General features: G+C 43.8%; 1 protein-coding gene across 4 annotated transcripts in view; it reads left to right on the top strand.

Annotated features, from left to right (window-relative positions):
- Positions 1 to 20,054, top strand: part of PCDH11X (protocadherin 11 X-linked) — a 1,518,547-nt gene that overhangs the window by 209,816 nt on the left and 1,288,677 nt on the right. For all 4 annotated transcript variants that reach the window (XM_075323062.1, XM_075323063.1, XM_075323067.1 and 1 more), the window contains exon 2: positions 13,222 to 13,789. In XM_075323062.1, coding sequence (XP_075179177.1) covers positions 13,250 to 13,789 — 540 coding nt within the window. In that variant the 5' untranslated portion in view covers positions 13,222 to 13,249. The remainder of the gene's footprint in view (positions 1 to 13,221; positions 13,790 to 20,054) is intronic.

The following is a 20,054-nucleotide window of genomic DNA, read 5'->3' as shown; positions in this document are numbered from 1 at the left end:
TCCACACTGTGTGCTCTCTGCTGGTTCCTCCGCTGATCCACACTGTGTGTTCTCTGCTGGTTCCTCCGCTGATCCACACTGTGTGTTCTCTGCTGGTTCCTCCGCTGATCCAGACTGTGTGTTCTCTGCTGGTTCCTCCGCTGATCCACACTGTGCGCTCTCTGCTGGTTCCTCCGCTGATCCACACTGTGTGTTCTCTGCTGGTTCCTCCGCTGATCCACACTGTGTGTTTTATGCTGGTTCCTCCGCTGATCCACACTGTGTGTTCTCTGCTTGTTCCTCCGCTGATCCACACTGTGTGTTCTCTGCTGGTTCCTCCGCTGATCCACACTGTGTGCTCTCTGCTGGTTCCTCCGCTGATCCACACTGTGTGCTCTCTGCTGGTTCCTCCGTTGATCCACACTGTGTGCTCTCTGCTGGTTCCTCCGCTGATCCACACTGTGTGTTCTCTGCTGGTTCCTCCGCTGATCCACACTGTGTGCTCTCTGCTGGTTCCTCCGCTGATCCACACTGTGCGTTCTCTGCTGGTCCCTCTGCCGATCCACACTGTGTGCTCTCTGCTGGTTCCTCCACTGATCCACACTGTGTGTTTTATGCTGGTTCCTCCGCTGATCCACACTGTGTGCTCTCTGCTGGTTCCTCCGCTGATCCACACTGTGTGTTTTATGCTGGTTCCTCCGCTGATCCACACTGTGTGCTCTCTGCTGGTTCCTCCGCTGATCCACACTGTGTGTTCTCTGCTGGTTCCTCCGCTGATCCACACTGTGCGCTCTCTGCTGGTTCCTCCGCTGATCCACACTGTGCGTTCTCTGCTGGTCCCTCTGCCGATCCACACTGTGTGCTCTCTGCTGGTTCCTCCGCTGATCCACACTGTGTGCTCTCTGCTGGTTCCTCCACTGATCCACACTGTGTGCTCTCTGCTGGTTCCTCCACTGATCCACACTGTGTGTTTTATGCTGGTTCCTCCGCTGATCCACACTGTGTGCTCTCTGCTGGTTCCTCCGCTGATCCACACTGTGTGCTCTCTGCTGGTTCCTCCGCTGATCCACACTGTGTGCTCTCTGCTGGTTCCTCCGCTGATCCACACTGTGTGCTCTCTGCTGGTTCCTCCGCTGATCCACACTGTGTGTTCTCTGCTGGTTCCTCCGCTGATCCACACTGTGTGCTCTCTGCTGGTTCCTCCGCTGATCCACACTGTGTGCTCTCTGCTGGTTCCTCCGCTGATCCACACTGTGTGCTCTCTGCTGGTTCCTCCGCTGATCCACACTGTGTGCTCTCTGCTGGTTCCTCCGCTGATCCACACTGTGTGCTCTCTGCTGCTACATCTGAGGAGTGCGAGGACACGGAAGGGGGTCAGATCCAGCAATCTGGCCAAATCCAGATCAGCACTTACAAACTTTTTTGGTGAGTGTATGTAAGCGCTGCGCTCATTGCCAGTAGACCGGTCACCTCTGATACATTGCAGCAGTGGCTGGTAACCTAGGTAACAAGCTATAAATAATACAATGTTGAATCCCTCCGTCCTTAACAATGGAATGGATTTGTGTTTTTAATAAGAGGTTAATTTCCAGATTTGATTGCTTTCCAGGCTTCTTGCAATTCTTCCCAGTTTGGGGGGAAGCCCCTTTAAAACACAAAGTGAATGATAAAGTTGCAGATTCTCTCCTGTTCCAGCGATGTCCTCGTGCACAGGACGCCCCTCGCGTTCCCCTGTAACCGCCGCTTCTCGCACGTTTTGCGCTGGACGCGGCCGTGTGATCCTCGCCTTTTAATCAGGTTGATACATTTGGAGGCTTCATTTTTGCTGTTTTTCTCAGTTGCTGAATATAAAGTTGTTTCTGTATCGGAAATGTCAGGCGCTTTATATCTCTTATTAGCGGATTATCACTGATACCCAGAGAATTACAGCCCAGAAACATGACATTTTACTATTCCATGAATTGTAAAGAGGTCGCAGCATGTCTGGAAAAGCACTTAAAGGAATATTCCGGGGTTGGGGGGGCTTAGATTATTCTTACAGATGAGGAGGATGATGATGGTTCATTTCACCAATTATTTTTTTCCTTCGCACAGTCCGATGCCCTGCAGCTCTATGTGGATGAGACCTATAGATCTGCTCATCCTGAGCCACCTGGTTCATGTACAGATTGAAAAAAGTGCAGCTAATAGTCTTCCGGAAAAATGCTCAAGTTTCCCATTGACTTCCATAAGACTCGGTACTAGAGTTGCGCTTGTCCAAGTGTCCAACCGGCTTGATCCGAGTACCGAGCACCCGAGGATTTTACTGCGCACTCACCTCTAAGTGACAGGGAAGCAGCCGGTGCCCTTCCTTCTTCTAAGCCGCAGACTGCGCTGACACATTGTAACGGCCTCAGATACGGCTCTGTAATATAGTGACAGTGACGGCTCTCAGGTCCTGGCACACACAATGGGACCCGTAGTGGCGGGGACCTCTTACTGCTATGGGTGGTCTTCATCGAAGGGGCTGCCATAGAGCTCTAACAATGATGAAACAAAAAATGTAACAATTTGTGCAAATTACTGCAGTTACCTGTAAATCAAGTTCTAAGATCCGTCCCGATCTCTGCTGCAGCGCGGATCAGAACCGGTCAGAAGATAGAACGCAAAGTGTTTATTACTGATGCATCTAAACTTCAATTTGTAACATGTTTGTATTATGTCACCTGCAGTCCTATGTAACACCACAGATAACAGTGATATCTCTGAGTACAGATAATGTAGTAGATGTCACCTGCAGTCCTATGTAACACCACAGATAACACAGTGATATCTCTGAGTACAGATAATGTAGTAGATGTCACCTGCAGTCCTATGTAACACCACAGATAACACAGTGATATCTCTCTGAGTACAGATAATGTAGTAGATGTCACCTGCAGTCCTATGTAACACCACAGATAACACAGTGATATCTCTCTGAGTACAGATAATGTAGTAGATGTCACCTGCAGTCCTATGTAACACCACAGATAACACAGTGATATCTCTCTGAGTACAGATCATGTAGTAGATATCACCTGCAGTCCTATGTAACACCACAGATAACACAGTGATATCTCTGTGAGTACAGATAATGTAGTAGATATCACCTGCAGTCCTATGTAACACCACAGATAACACAGTGATTCCTCTCTGAGTACAGATAATGTAGTAGATGTCCCCTGCAGTCCTATGTAACACCACAGATAACACAGTGATATCTCTGTGAGTACAGATAATGTAGTAGATGTCACCTGCAGTCCTATGTAACACCACAGATAACACAGTGATATCTCTGAGTACAGATAATGTAGTAGATGTCACCTGCAGTCCTATGTAACACCACAGATAACACAGTGATATCTCTGAGTACAGATAATGCAGTAGATGTCTCCTGCAGTCCTATGTAACACCACAGATAACACAGTGATCTCTCTCTGAGTACAGATAATGTAGTAGATGTCACCTGCAGTCCTATGTAACACCACAGATAACACAGGGATATCTCTGAGTACAGATAATATAGTAGATGTCACCTGCAGTCCTATGTAACACCACAGATAACACAGTGATATCTCTGAGTACAGATAATGTAGTAGATGTCACCTGCAGTCCTATGTAACACCACAGATAACACAGTGATATCTCTCTGAGTACAGATAATGTAGTAGATGTGACCTGCAGTCCTATGTAACACCACAGATAACACAGTGATATCTCTCTGAGTACAGATAATGTAGTAGATGTCTCCTGCAGTCCTATGTAACACCACAGATAACACAGTGATATCTCTCTGAGTACAGATAATGTAGTAGATGTCACCTGCAGTCCTATGTAACAGCACAGATAACACAGTGATATCTCTGAGTACAGATAATGTAGTAGATGTCACCTGCAGTCCTATGTAACACCACAGATAACACAGTGATATCTCTGAGTACAGATAATGTAGTAGATGTCACCTGCAGTCCTATGTAACACCACAGATAACACAGTGATATCTCTCTGAATACAGATAATGTAGTAGATGTCACCTGCAGTCCTATGTAACACCACAGATAACACAGGGATATCTCTGAGTACAGATAATATAGTAGATGTCACCTGCAGTCCTATGTAACACCACAGATAACACAGTGATATCTCTGAGTACAGATAATGTAGTAGATGTCACCTGCAGTCCTATGTAACAGCGCAGATAACACAGTGATATCTCTCTGAGTACAGATAATGTAGTAGATGTGACCTGCAGTCCTATGTAACACCACAGATAACACAGTGATATCTCTCTGAGTACAGATAATGTAGTAGATGTCTCCTGCAGTCCTATGTAACACCACAGATAACACAGTGATATCTCTCTGAGTACAGATAATGTAGTAGATGTCACCTGCAGTCCTATGTAACACCACAGATCACACAGTGATCTCTCTCTGAGTACAGATAATGTAGTAGATGTCACCTGCAGTCCTATGTAACACCACAGATAACACAGTGATATCTCTCTGAGTACAGATAATGTAGTAGATGTCACCTGCAGTCCTATGTAACACCACAGATAACACAGTGATATCTCTCTGAGTACAGATAATGTAGTAGATGTCACCTGCAGTCCTATGTAACACCACAGATAACACAGTGATAACTCTCTGAGTACAGATAATGTAGTAGATGTCACCTGCAGTCCTATGTAACACCACAGATAACACAGTGATATCTCTCTGAGTACAGATAATGTAGTAGATGTCACCTGCAGTCCTATGTAACACCACAGATAACACAGTGATATCTCTGAGTACAGATAATGTAGTAGATGTCACCTGCAGTCCTATGTAACACCACAGATAACACAGTGATATCTCTCTGAGTACAGATAATGTAGTAGATGTGACCTGCAGTCCTATGTAACACCACAGATAACACAGTGATATCTCTCTGAGTACAGATAATGTAGTAGATGTCTCCTGCAGTCCTATGTAACACCACAGATAACACAGTGATATCTCTCTGAGTACAGATAATGTAGTAGATGTCACCTGCAGTCCTATGTAACACCACAGATAACACAGTGATCTCTCTCTGAGTACAGATAATGTAGTAGATGTCACCTGCAGTCCTATGTAACACCACAGATAACACAGTGATATCCCTCTGAGTACAGATAATGTAGTAGATGTCACCTGCAGTCCTATGTAACACCACAGATAACAGTGATATCTCTGAGTACAGATAATGTAGTAGATGTGACCTGCAGTCCTATGTAACACCACAGATAACACAGTGATATCTCTGAGTACAGATAATGTAGTAGATGTCACCTGCAGTCCTATGTAACACCACAGATAACACAGTGATCTCTCTCTGAGTACAGATAATGTAGTAGATGTCACCTGCAGTCCTATGTAACACCACAGATAACACAGTGATATCTCTCTGAGTACAGATAATGTAGTAGATGTCACCTGCAGTCCTATGTAACACCACAGATAACACAGTGATATCTCTGAGTACAGATAATGTAGTAGATGTCACCTGCAGTCCTATGTAACACCACAGATAACACAGTGATATCTCTCTGAGTACAGATAATGTAGTAGATGTCTCCTGCAGTCCTATGTAACACCACAGATAACACAGTGATATCTCTCTGAGTACAGATAATGTAGTACATGTCACCTGCAGTCCTATGTAACACCACAGATAACACAGTGATATCTCTCTGAGTACAGATAATGTAGTAGATGTGACCTGCAGTCCTATGTAACACCACAGATAACACAGTGATATCGCTCTGAGTACAGATAATGTAGTAGATGTCACCTGCAGTCCTATGTAACACCACAGATAACACAGTGATATCTCTCTGAATACAGATAATGTAGTAGATGTCACCTGCAGTCCTATGTAACACCACAGATAACACAGTGATATCTCTCTGAGTACAGATAATGTAGTAGATGTCACCTGCAGTCCTATGTAACACCACAGATAACACAGTGATCTCTCTCTGAGTACAGATAATGTAGTAGATGTCACCTGCAGTCCTATGTAACACCACAGATAACACAGTGATATCTCTCTGAGTACAGATAATGTAGTAGATGTCACCTGCAGTCCTATGTAACACCACAGATAACACAGTGATATCTCTCTGAGTACAGATAATGTAGTAGATGTGACCTGCAGTCCTATGTAACACCACAGATAACACAGTGATATCGCTCTGAGTACAGATAATGTAGTAGATGTCACCTGCAGTCCTATGTAACACCACAGATAACACAGTGATATCTCTCTGAATACAGATAATGTAGTAGATGTCACCTGCAGTCCTATGTAACACCACAGATAACACAGTGATATCTCTGAGTACAGATAATGTAGTAGATGTCACCTGCAGTCCCATGTAACACCACTCATTTTTCTATTGGGAGTTTGGATGTGAGGGTCTCGGCTCTGCTACATCCATATTCCGGTGTGGTTGATTTGTTGCTCTCGGTGATGAGTTGTGATGCACATTTCTCTATTTTAATCCGCGGCAGATGCCGGTGCCCGGTGGGGATCACATTTCTGCGGCTGTTTCTTTCTTTCGGAATATTCGTGCTTCTCTTCTGCGGTTTCTCTTTCTCTGGATGATTTGTTGTGATTGTAGTGAAGTTTTATTGTCAGATAAGGATTATGCTTCGAAGCAAAAAACTTTTTGAATAGTTTGAAAAACTTTTATTTTAACTATGAGAGGATTTAAATATTTTTTTCAATCTCTTTTTTTATTATTATTTCCATGTGCTTAAAAAAATAAGTGAAAATATTTACTGTTTTGTGTATACAGCGTCTATACAGATTTATGTGTCTCCGTGGTTACAGACCACCATGCTTTACTCCGCTCCTTTCCTCTTGGGAACCTGCAGACAGGAGGTGTCCGGTGACAGGGGGTGGCGCAGACCTGCAGCAGACAGGAGGTGTCCGGTGACAGGGGGTGGCGCAGACCTGCAGCAGACAGGAGGTGTCCAGTGACAGGGGGTGGCGCAGACCTGCAGCAGACAGGAGGTGGCCAGTGACGGGGTGGCGCAGACCTGCAGCATAATGACTAATGGATAATGACACAATGTTACCAGCTTCCGCCAGCATCTTCACAAGGTCTTTTGCTTTTGTTCTTGGGTTGATCCGCACATGTCTGACCAAAGCACGACCACCTCTGGTACACAGAACCCCTCTGCTTTCTAAGTGGTATGATGGCTGCACATTCCCATCTTCTTTGTACTTGCGTATAATTGTTTGTACAGATGAACGAGACATCTTCAGGTATCTGGAAATTGCACCCAAGTATGAACCAGACTGTGCAAGTCCACAATTCTCCCCCTGAGATCTTGGCTGATTTCTTTTCACTTTCCCATGATGCTACACAAAGAAACAATGTGTTTCAGGTGTGCATTACAATACATCCACAGGTGTGTCTCTAATTAACTCAGATGTTGCCAATAAACCTATCAGAAGCTTCCAAAGATATGACATCATCATATGGGCGGTCCCATATTGTGTAAAGGCACAGTACTCTTAGTGAATGAAAACTTCTGACTTTGCAGAAAGTAATAAAAATGCCTGAAAGCATTCTCTCTCTCTCTCTCTCTCTCTCGTTATTTTGACATTTGTCAAATAGAAATAATTTTGGTTCCTATTTGACCTAAAACAGGGAAGGTTTATTCTAATTTCACTTGAGATAGAGAGAAAAACCTGCAGATGTGTCTTTATAGAGAGCGAAGGGGAAACCTGCAGATGTGTCTATAGAGAGCGGAGGGAAAAACTTGCAGATGTGTCTGTATAGAGAGCGGAGGGAAAAACCTGCAGATGTGTCTATATAGAGAGCGGAGGAAAAACCTGCAGTTGTGTTTTTATAGAGAGCGGAGGGAAAAACTGGCAGATGTGTCTGTATAGAGAGCGGAGGGAAAAACCTGCAGATGTGTCTATATAGAGAGCGGAGGAAAAACCTGCAGTTGTGTTTTTATAGAGAGCGGAGGGAAAAACTTTCAGATGTGTCTGTATAGAGAGCGGAGGGAAAAACCTGCAGATGTGTCTGTATAGAGAACGGAGGGAAAAACCTGCAGATGTGTCTGTATAGAGAGCGGAGGGAAAAACCTGCAGATGTGTGTTTATAGAAAGTGGAGGGAAAAACTTGCAGATGTGTCTATATAAAGAGCGGAGGGAAAAACCTGCAGATGTGTCTATATAAAGAGCGGAGGGAAAAACCTGCAGATGTGTCTTTATAGAGAGCGGAGGGAATAACCTGCAGATGTGTCTATATAAAGAGCGGAGGGAAAAACCTGCAGATGTGTCTTTATAGAGAGCGGAGGGAATAACCTGCAGATGTGTCTTTATAGAGAGCGGAGGGAAAAACTTGCAATTGTGTCTGTATAGAGAGCGGAGGTAAAAACCTGCAGATGTGTCTGTATAGAGAGCGGAGGGGAAAACCTGCAGATGTGTCTGTATAAAAAGCGGAGGGAAAAACCTGCAGATGTGTCTGTATAGAGAGCGGAGGAGAAAACCTGCAGATGTGTCTGTATAGAGAGCGGAGGGAATAACCTGCAGATGTGTCTTTATAGAGAGCGGAGGGAAAAACTTGCAATTGTGTCTGTATAGAGAGCGGAGGGAAAAACCTGCAGATGTGTCTGTATAGAGAGCGGAGGGGAAAACCTGCAGATGTGTCTGTATAAAAAGCGGAGGGAAAAACCTGCAGATGTGTCTGTATAGAGAGCGGAGGGGAAAACCTGCAGATGTGTCTGTATAAAGAGCGGAGGGAAAAACTTGCAGCTGTGTCTGTATAGAGAGCGGAGGGAAAAACCTGCGTATGTGTCCATATAGAGAGTGGATAGAAACCTCCTGGGTAGCATATGTTGCAGATAATGGGGTTCACATATTTTGCATGTGTTGCGCCCCCGCTGATGATTATTCGTGTATTTCATTGCTGGGTCTTTTGGTCCCGTCCCCGGTGAGTGATCGTGTTTCGTCGCCGGCGTCTCGGAGTTATCTGCACATTTCTTGTTTATTCTCTTTCCCACTTTAATGAGGGTCACATATTCTTCTTATTAAATCTGTAGAAAATGCTGCTGGTTGCGGCTTTACACAATAAGTGCCAGTCAGTCTCCGGGCATGAAATGAATCTCCCCGTCAGCTGCGGCGGGCAGACACGGAGCGCGGCTGGTAAAATGATCCTCCGTGTGCACAGGGACATGGAGCCGCAGGGAATAATCCCAGGATAAGGGCTTCATTTCTTATTTTACATCGGACGCCTCTGATTAGGCGGCTGCTGCAATCAGAGCTCAGTTGTTCTCTTTGCAGCAAGCGATCACTGAGCGTCCTCGGAGAGGCATCGGAGGTGGCCCCAGTTCTGGTCGTCAGATCCGGAGACCGCTCTCGTGATCCTGTCCTATATATCCGTGCAGAGTTTATTCTAATGTGTAGGGAACAAAACTATTGACAGCCATTAAGGGGTTAAAAGCGTTTTTGAACAAATTAGGCAAAATCCTTTAAGAAGCGTAATATTATCTGCCTCGTGTTCTAATTGCATTTCCATCATACAACGTAAAGATATAATGAGCGCTAATTGCTGGATCCCGCTATATCCGCCATATATACGGTTCTGCTATAATTACCCATGCGATAATTTCCTGCTCATTATACTCAATTATTCCTGACAATATCAATTCTCAACTTGATGTCCATAAACCTGTTTTTTCTAAGCGCGAGTCTATTAGACCCCGAGTCTGCGCGATAAATCTGCATCCGACCGAGATACTAAATCACCGGGAGAGAAGTGCGGAGCCGTCCGTCACCGCGACCGTGACATATCCCCGTGTTATATCCTCCGAAATCACATTTATAAACCTGATACAGATATAAACATGCGATCCGAGGCTGAACAACCACGCGGGCCTAAGAGTGAGAACGGACGCAGATCTAATTGTGGCCACTAGTTGGAGACATTGAATTTGCCTTCACCCTAAATGTGATACCAAGGCCCTGTGCACACGGTGCAGTTTTTGATGTGTATTTGGTGCAGTTTATCGTGCAGTTTATTGCCAAAATCTGCGTGTCTATCCTTATCTCAGAAAAGTCTATGAGAAATCAGAAATACTGTGCGCACATTACTGCTTTTTCGTTGCAGTTTTTGGTTCAGAAAAAAGAAGCATCATGCCAACTGTTGGTCTGTTTTTTTCCTGCATTTTTTTTAGCTCTTCCAGCCATTGAATGCACAAAAAATGCATCAAAACCGCATACGTTTTTTGGTCAGTTTTTTCCTACATTTTTTAGCTTTTCTAGCCATTTAATTCACAAAAAAACACACCAAAAATGTATCAAAACCGCATGCGTTTTTTGGTACATTTTTGGTGTATTTTTTGTTTAAATTCTTTTTAACAGTGTACACAAATACCCTTAGGGTACGTGCCCACGGTGAGTTTACTCCCTTTTCTTGCAAAAACACATCGTTTTATAGTACAAGCAAAGTGGATGGGATTAATAGAAATCAGCCCCAAGTTTTACGCTCCCTTAACTGACCCGCAGGGCGTTTTTCCATCCGCAGCATGTGAGTTTCTCTTGTGGGTGCGCTGACTTTTCGGTGTGGATTTTCCCTAAAGATTTGCATTAGATACAAAAATTCTGCAGGTAAAATACGCACATTGTTTTTTGGTGCATTTATGCAGCAGAAACTCATGAAAAGCGCATGTAATCCACACCTAATGATGTCAATACCAGGACGTTTCAAACACAAAACAGTTTTATTTAAAAGATGAAATCGCAAACAGTGTCAAAAACTAGATTAAAACGTAGCAACAAAAATGCAATGAAAAAAACACAAGTAAAGTGTGGAGATGGTACAGAAATCCTCAAAAACTCAGCTGATCCCGATCGTGGGGTTGTAGCCTTACGGGATTCTCAAACCTGCCTAAAATGCTCTAATTTACAAAGTATCAGTCCTAAAACGATTCGGACCTGAGATTGTTGCCAAACTGGACGTATCAAGGTTATGGTTGTAGGGCGTCGTGCTAGGTTTTCACTTCTGAAAGATAGCCAGCTGCACTCCGTAGCGCTTCAGCAAACAAACATTACATATGGGAGTTATGGGCCTGAATTACTGCTGTTGAAGATAGAACAGTTGAGAAACCCAGTCCAAAAAGTGGCCAGTTTATGAGAGCCCAGCAGCCAGCGACAAGGCGTATCTCTTTACTGGGTCCCTATCATGACATGCCTCTATCCTCCTGATGCAGACATTGTTTGCCTCCTCAGACTGCCTAGCACCATTGTATGCTCCGGTATGCTCTGTTATGGCGTACACAGCTGGTCACCTGTTGTCTGTTTATAATGTATATTGGTTGGTTACAATTGCCAGTATGGACTGGTCTTGACCCATGGCTGCCGTTAGTCTCCATACAGAATTGCATTAATCACTTGGTCCTGTGTGGGGTTTGTGGTCTGAGGATGATAGTGGTGACCTAGGCAGATCAGGCAAGTTATGGATTCCCAATATTGGTTACATATGTGTTTGAAGTTGTTTATATTTTATGTTCGGTCAAAGGGATTACATGTTTCCAGCACTTGCGTAGCATAAAAGTCTTACAAAATAACAGCAACATGGAAGACTTTCTATTAGTGGGCAGTGTAACTGTTGTTCCAGCACCAAGATAAGATAGCAGCAGCATGGCGGGCATTATAGAGCAGTACTGAGCAGTGTAGCTGTGAAACTAGTTTTTGGTTTTATTTACTAAAAAGCAGCAGCATGGTGGGTATTATAGGGCAGTAATGAGGAGTGTATCTGTCATTCCAGCACCAAGTTGAGACAGCAGCAGCACCAACATGAAACAACAGCAGCATGGTGGGCATTATAGAGCAGTACTGAGTAGTGTAGCTGTGAAAAAAGTTTATTGTTTTATTTACTAGAAAGCAGCTGCATGTCGGACATTATAGAGCAGTTCTAAGCAGTGTAGCTGTCATTTCAGCACCAAGATGAAACAGCAGCAACATGGCGGGCATTATAGGGCAGTACTGAGCAGTGTAGCTGTCATTCCAGTACCAAGGTGAGTCAGCAGCAGCATGGCGGGCATTATAGAGTAGTAATGAGCAGTGTAGCTGTCATTCCAGCACCAAGGTGAGTCAGCAGCAGCATGGCGGGCATTATAGAGCAGTACTGAGCAGTGTAGCTGTCATTCCAGCACCAAGGTGAGTCAGCAGCAGCATGGCGGGCATTATAGAGCAGTAATGAGCAGTGTAGCTGGGAAAAAAATTGTTTCATTTACTAGAAAGCAGCTGCATGTTGGACATTATAGAGTAGTACTGAGCAGTGTAGCTGTCATTTCAGCACCAAGATGAGACAGCAGCAGCATGGTGGGCATTATAGAGCAGTACTGAGCAGTGTAGCTGTCATTCAAGCACCAAGATGAGACAGCAGCAGCATGGCGGGCATTATAGAGCAGTACTGAGCAGTGTAGCTGTCATTCAAGCACCAAGATGAGACAGCAGCAGCATGGTGGGCATTATAGAGCAGTACTGAGCAGTGTAGCTGTCATTCAAGCACCAAGATGAGACAGCAGCAGCATGGTGGGCATTATAGAGCAGTACTGAGCAGTGTAGCTGTCATTCCAGCACCATGATGAGACAGCAGCAGCATGGTGGGCACGATAGAGCAGTACTGAGCAGTGTAGCTGTCATTCCAGCACCATGATGAGACAGCAGCAGCATGGTGGGCATGATAGAGCAGTACTGAGCAGTGTAGCTGTCATTCCAGCACCAAGATGAGACAGCAGCAGCATGGTGGGCATGATAGAGCAGTACTGAGCAGTGTAGCTGTCATTCCAGCACCAAGATGAGACAGCAGCAGCATGGTGGGCATGATAGAGCAGTACTGAGCAGTGTAGCTGTCATTCCAGCACCAAGATGAGACAGCAGCAGCATGGTGGGCATTATAGAGCAGTACTGAGCAGTGTAGCCGTCATTGTTAAATTTGTTGGTACTTTTGATCTATGCAAAGTTTTTTATTCTGATTGTGACCGCTTAGACTTACAACTGACAGAAAAAGCTTTATGTCTTTGGGGACTAATTAGTCAGATTACATTATATAAACGCTGTAAACGTAGACGGATCAGTCTCTCAGATCTTGAGGCGCTGTCCGGTGTTAGAGGTGTTTCCTCCTTTTCTGGTGCAGTTTTTGATCTCTTCTATGCTTTTTTCTAGGTCCAGCATTTGAAGACTCATTCTGGAGATGGACTTGCTATCTGCAACGTACATCTTGGCAGTTTTAATAGCCTGTATCGTATACGAGTCTGGTGCTCAGGAAAAGAACTACATTATAAGAGAAGAACAGGGTGAAAACATATCCATTGGAAACTTGCTGAGGGACCTGAATCTGACGTTGGACCCTGACATTGCGCTCTCCACCCCACTTCAGTTCAAACTGGTCTACAAGACTGGAGATGTTCCCCTGGTCCGAGTTGAAGAGAACACTGGTGAGATCTTCACCACCTCCAATCGTATAGACCGGGAAAAGCTTTGCTCGGGTGTCTTTACGGAAAATAAATGCTTCTATGAGGTGGAAGTGGCTGTTCTTCCAGATGAAGTCTTCAGGTTGGTCAAGATCCGCTTCTTGATTGAAGACATCAATGACAATGCTCCTCTGTTTCCATCTACAGTCATCAATATTTCCATTCCTGAAAACACAGCCGTCAATTCTAGATTCTCCGTCCCATCAGCCATTGATCCAGATGTGGGCAAGAACGGGATTCAGAACTATGACCTCCTCAAGGTGGGAACTGACCTGCGGCGTTGTGCGATTTTCATTTCATAAGTAGTTGCCAAATTAGAATGAAGTGATTGTTCTGTGAATGTGTAGAATGTTCTATTCCTGCTCCGAATGGAAACTAACATTGGTCTATTAGGTCCCGGCTGCTGAGTCTGTGCCCGATTGTAAAATACAGGACCAGTGACAGCAAAAGCCACCTCACACGATGAAGCGCCTTCCTTCTTTCCTTCACTATTTCCTTTCTTTTTACTCACTCCTTCCTCTTTCCTTCCCTAATCCATCCCTCCATTCCACCTTGTATCTCTCCCACTCGCCCTACTAACCTCATCCTCTCTCCTCTCTTGTTTCCTTCTTCCTTCCCTCTTTTTCCATTATTTTCTTTCCTTTTCCTCACTGACACCACTCTCCTTGTATCTCCATTTCCTCTTCCCTTCCTTCTTCCTTTCTTCCTCATGATCTTTATTCTCTCTCTCCCTCCAACCCTCTTCACTTCTTTTTTCCTTTCTATATTCCCTCTGTTCCTCTCTCTCTCTCCATCCCTTTTCATTCCTTCCTTCCTCCCTTCCATCCTTCCTTCCTTTTATCTTCACACTTCTCTCTCCCTAATATCCTTTTTTTTCTCCCTCTCACTGACAACCCCACACTGAGCATCCCCCATACCTTCTTCCTTTCTATGTTCCTTTCTTCCTTCCCTCCTTCCTTCCTTCATTACTTCTTCCCTTTCTTCCTCCTTTGCCTCCTTTCTTCCTCATTATCTTCATTCTCTCTCTCTTTCTCCATAACTCTTCACGCCTCTTTTTCCTTTTTTCCTTCCTTGCTTCCTTCTGTCACTCTCTTCCTTCATATCTCTTCCTTTCCTTCCCTCTCCTCCCTCTGTTTTTTTTCTACCCTCCTTTCTCCCTTTTTTTCTTCCCTTCCTTCCCTTCTTTCCTTTCCTTCCTCTCCTTTTTTCTTACCCTTCCTTCCCTTCCTTTCTTCCTTCCTTCCCTTCCTTTCTTCCTTCCCTTCCTTTCTTCCTTCCCTTCTTTCCTTTCCTTCCCTTCTTTCTTTCCTTCCGTCTCTTCTTCCCTTCCTTCCTTCCCGTGTCTCCTTCCCTTCCCCTCCCTCCCTCTCTGCCTCTCTCCCTTCCTTCCTTCCTTCCTTCCTTCCCTTCCTTCCCTCCCTTCTCTCTTTCCTTCCTTCCTTCCCTTCCTTCCCTCCCTTCTCTCCTTCCTTCCTTCCTTCCTTCCTTCCGTTTCCTCTCTACCTACCTTCCTTTACCCAGCTTCTAAATCTCAAACAAGATATCATCAGTGATGGCGTCTGCACTGTTTGGCCCCTTCCTCTGCTCTTCCTTCCCTATGGCATATGATCCCCTCATCACAGGCACGCTACGTCCCCATGTAACAAAGTGTCTTATGTTACTGAGTGTTCGGGGGAAATTCCATTGCCGCATGCTAAGTAAATGGAAGAGTAAAAAGACAAACTAAATTTAAAAAAAAAAACGTTAAAACTTAAAAAATAGAAACCCCACAAAATCTATGGCTAAATTGCCTTTTTTCCCCCCTCAAAATGCATTTAGTGATATTGTCCAACTAATAAAATAACAAAACATCTGTCATACACCAGGAATCCAAAACAGGAAAAAAAAAACAAAATGCCAAATTGCTGATTTTTGTTCATAGAACCTCCCACAATAAAATGGAATAAAAATACATTAGAAAGTTTTGTGGACCCCAAAATCATGGCTGTAAGAACTCCGGCTCCCCCCGCCGAAAAATGAGCCCTGATATCACTCTAGAGAAAGAATCTTAAAATAAAACATTGTGTTCTGTTTTTACATTTTGAATAACATAAGGGTTTTTTTTTTATTTTTTTAAGTAGCTCAATAAATTTAGTATCACCATATGCAGTGATCCAGTGATCCAGTGATCCGCAGGATGAAGTGATCAGGTTACTTTGTACCTAAAAGCGCAAATTGTATAAAAGCAAATCCCAAAAGAAACAACTTTGGAATTGCTGTTTTTTGTTCAGTTCTGCCCCTTGTACATTTTTTTTCTTTCTTTTTTTTTAATTTAATTTTAAGTAAATTTTAGGAAAAAATGAATGAATTCTATGAAAACTCCAACTTATCTGATGACAAAATAATCACCCAATTCTCTATGTCTATAAAAAATAAGAAAGTTCTGGCTCTTGGAAAGCGAGGAGGAAAAATAGCAAGTGGCGACTAATGGCGGCATCTCCAATATCAGGACATTCTGGAAACACTTTTCATAGGAATTGGTTTGAGCAATGACTGCTTTGTATCCATGTAGTATCTATATTTTATGCTTTACGATGATACAATGTTTCATGGAACCAGGAGTGAACAGGAGCAGTATACGGGCTCTGTGCGGTCCAATGGCGCCTCATAGTGCACAATTCCTCTTTGCAGCTGATTGTGGCCCCCGACCTCCAGGGCCCCATGTGTCCGCCCCAGAGGGGAACGTGTCCTGTATTTACCAGACCCTGGTGGCAGTAAATGGTAGACATATGCTGATTTGTGCAGAGAGGGCCCGGATTGGATGGAGACACCTGAGATTTAATTATCTGGAGATATAATGTAACAGTTTCCTTCGTTTTCTTACTTTTCTGTGTTAAATATTTAAATATTTGATAATACATAGAATTTAATTTGTAGTTTATAGTAGAAATGAGGATATTAATGAAGCCGGATTTAGATTCCCTCTTGTGGATGAGCGGTGGTGTAAAGTCTGTGTATAATATACGTTCATCAGCACCATCACATTAATGGACCGTTTTGGGTTTAAATCAGCTGCAATCGTTTCTGATGACCTAGATGAGGACTGGGCACGGAGGATCCTCGGCAGCTGGACGAGCGGCGGCACGACGCACTGACCGTGCACAATCATCATGTCTGCCTCTGATACATGCCCTTAAAATAGGAAATCTTGGACTTCTGACCATGGTCGCAGAAAGCCAAGAAGCAGCAAGAGGCGGCAGATGCTCCACAATCGCCCAATGCCGTGTAAAGGGGGAAATAGGGATAAACTGCACAATAGTCGCAGTGCATAATTACCAGAGAACTTTCCATTATTTTATATACGCGTGAGACTCATGTCACTGGCGCAGAGGTCCAGACACAGAAGTATTTCATTAAGTGATAGATGTCATTTCAGAAACATTTCAACAAATCAAGAGTTCAAGCAAATATGAGAAACTTTGTAATTGCTCCTATCAGACAAATCTACCTGTTTTCTCCACTTATGAGCCACTTCTCTTCCCCTGCCGCCTGAACTCATCATTCAGACTAAAAAAAAAGCTAAATTCTTGGTTAAAATAAGACCTTTTAATGCTATTATATTTTAAAGGGGCCTTTTCTTTTGGTTTCTACTTCACAATATCCCCTTAATATTGGCTGTGGCCTGGTTTTTCATTAAAATAAGATGGACTGCCAGCTCAGATTGAGTGGAAGAGCAGAGTAAAAGAGAGGCACACAGAAACACTTCCATATGTTTCTAGTAAGTGTCTTATCTCACCCCAGTGCTGTATTCACAGCTATTTTGATCAGTACTGCTGTATAATATTCTCCATGCCGCTGCTTCTAGTAAGTGTTTATTTCACTCCACTGCTGAATTCACAGCTACGCTGCTCTGTACTGCTGCATAATCCTCTCCCATGCGTCTGCTTCTAGCAGGTGTTTCTTTCACCCCAGTGCTAGATTCACAGCTACACTGCTCAGTACTGCTGTATAATGTCCTCCATGCTGCTGCTTCTAGCAGGTGTTTATTTCACCCTAGAGCTGTATTCACAGCTACACTGCTCAGTACTTCTGTATAATATCCTCCATGCTGCTGCTTTTAGCAGGTGTTTATTTCACCCCAGTACTGGATTCACAGCTACACTGCTCAGTACTGCTGTATAATGTCCTCCATGCAGCTTCTAGTAGGTGTTTCTTTCACCCCAGTGCTAGATTCACAGTTACACTGCTTAGTACTACTATATAATGCCCTCCATGCTGCTGCTTCTAGCAGGTGTTTGTTTCACTCCAGTGCTGGAATCACAGCTACACTGCTCAGTACTGCCGTATAATGCCCTCCATGCTGCTGATTCTAGCAAGTTTTTCTTTCACCCCAGAGCTGGATTCACAGCTACACTGCTCAGTACTGCTGTATAATATCCTCCATGCAGCTTCTAGTAGGTGTTTCTTTCACCCCAGTGCAAGATTCACAGCTACACTGCTTAGTACTACTATATAATGCCCTCCATGCTGCTGCTTCTAGCAGGTGTTTGTTTCACTCCAGTGCTGGATTCACAGCTACACTGCTCAGTACTGCTGTATAATGCCCTCCATGCTGCTGATTCTAGCAAGTTTTTCTTTCACCCCAGAGCTGGATTCACAGCTACACTGCTCAGTACTGCTGTATAATATCCTCCATGCAGCTTCTAGTAGGTGTTTCTTTCACCCCAGTGCAAGATTCACAGCTACACTGCTTAGTACTACTATATAATGCCCTCCATGGTGCTGCGTCTAGCAGGTGTTTGTTTCACTCCAGTGCTGGAATCACAGCTACACTGCTCAGTACTGCTGTATAATGCCCTCCATGCTGCTACTTCTTTTTCTGATTACGTGCTGCACAAACACAGAAGAGCAGGAATCCCTCATGTCTGTGTATGCTGTGTATGGGATACATCATAGCTGCTAAGTCTCTTCACAGATAGATGAAAACTTGAGATAGAAAAAATATTAAGAAATGGAGGATACATGTAACATTGTGGTCAGAAATAGCGTTATTCCTCCTTCAGTCACACAGGATAACGTCCCCTGAAGTGACAGCTCGGCGTTAGGTCTGGCTACCTGTAGACACCACTATTGGGAGCCCGATACTAATATATTAATGTTTCCTGTATACGTTCTAGGCTCCCAAGCTCGCCCTAGTGGTGACACCAGACAGAATAATTAATATTGTGCATCTGTCTGTGCAAAGGACCTGGAGGTCTGTATCCAGATAATGGCTCTCTGGCCGTCATAGAGCAGCAGATCAGTGCGGATCGCGGGCGTCTGAACCGCATGGTGTTAAATTGTGGAGATTCTTTTTCATTTCTTCTTCCATTCAGTATCGTCAGACAATGCACAATACAAAGCTGCAAAGCATCTATCTTCATATAAAAAAAATCAAGTGTTTGAAACAGACTTCTATTATTTTTATATTTGAAAAAACATTGATTATTTTTGGTTAAAAGCAGGATTTTTTCTCTCTGCTTTTCTCTGTTTCCTTTCACGAGGCTCTTATGCAGCAGAGATGTTGCTTTGTATTTGCTGACAATACCTGACCTATATTGCTGCTGATAACGATAGGCTCATTAGTCTGTGTTCTCACCAGGTTGTACACAGGTATTATAAATTATTGATTATTTCCCAGCTCTACATTATTTTCCATCATTTCATATGTTCTGCCTTATGGTCCAAGCTCTCTATAATGATGAATGACCAAAGGCAAAAACTCACTAATACAAAGATGTGTGCAGAACATAGTCTTACCCCTCTATGTCACCGCTGATATCCCGAAACCTCCAAAAATGTGACATACCCACGCTGATAAAGCGCAAATTCAATTTCTTCATTTAGCGTTATGGAATAGAATTAATAAGTTACATCCTATATTATACTCCAGAGCTGCACTCACTATTCTGCTGGTGCAGTCACTGTGTACATCCATTACATTACTGATCCTGAGTTACCTCCTGTATTATACTCCAGAGCTGCACTCACTATTCTGCTGGTGCAGTCACTGTGTACATACATTACATTACTGATCCTGAGTTACCTCCTGTATTATACTCCAGAGCTGCACTCACTATTCTGCTGGTGCAGTCACTGTGTACATACATTACTGATCCGGAGTTACATCCTGTATTATACTCCAGAGCTGCACTCACTATTCTGCTGGTGCAGTCACTGTGTACATACATTACATTACTTATCCTGAGTTACCTCCTGTATTATACTCCAGAGCTGCACTCACTATTCTGCTGGTGCAGTCACTGTGTACATACATTACATTACTTATCCTGAGTTACCTCCTGTATTATACTCCAGAGCTGCACTCACTATTCTGCTGGTACAGGCACTGTGTACATACATTACATTACTTATCCTGAGTTACCTCCTGTATTATACTCCAGAGCTGCACTCACTATTCTGCTGGGGCAGTCACTGTGTACATACATTACTGGTCCTGAGTTACCTCCTCTATTATACTCCGGAGCTGCACTCACTATTCTGCTG

Source organism: Anomaloglossus baeobatrachus, chromosome 9, assembly GCF_048569485.1.
Source record: "Anomaloglossus baeobatrachus isolate aAnoBae1 chromosome 9, aAnoBae1.hap1, whole genome shotgun sequence".
NCBI classification, from domain to species: domain Eukaryota; kingdom Metazoa; phylum Chordata; class Amphibia; order Anura; family Aromobatidae; genus Anomaloglossus; species Anomaloglossus baeobatrachus.
This window is presented reverse-complemented; position numbering and strand designations above follow the sequence as displayed.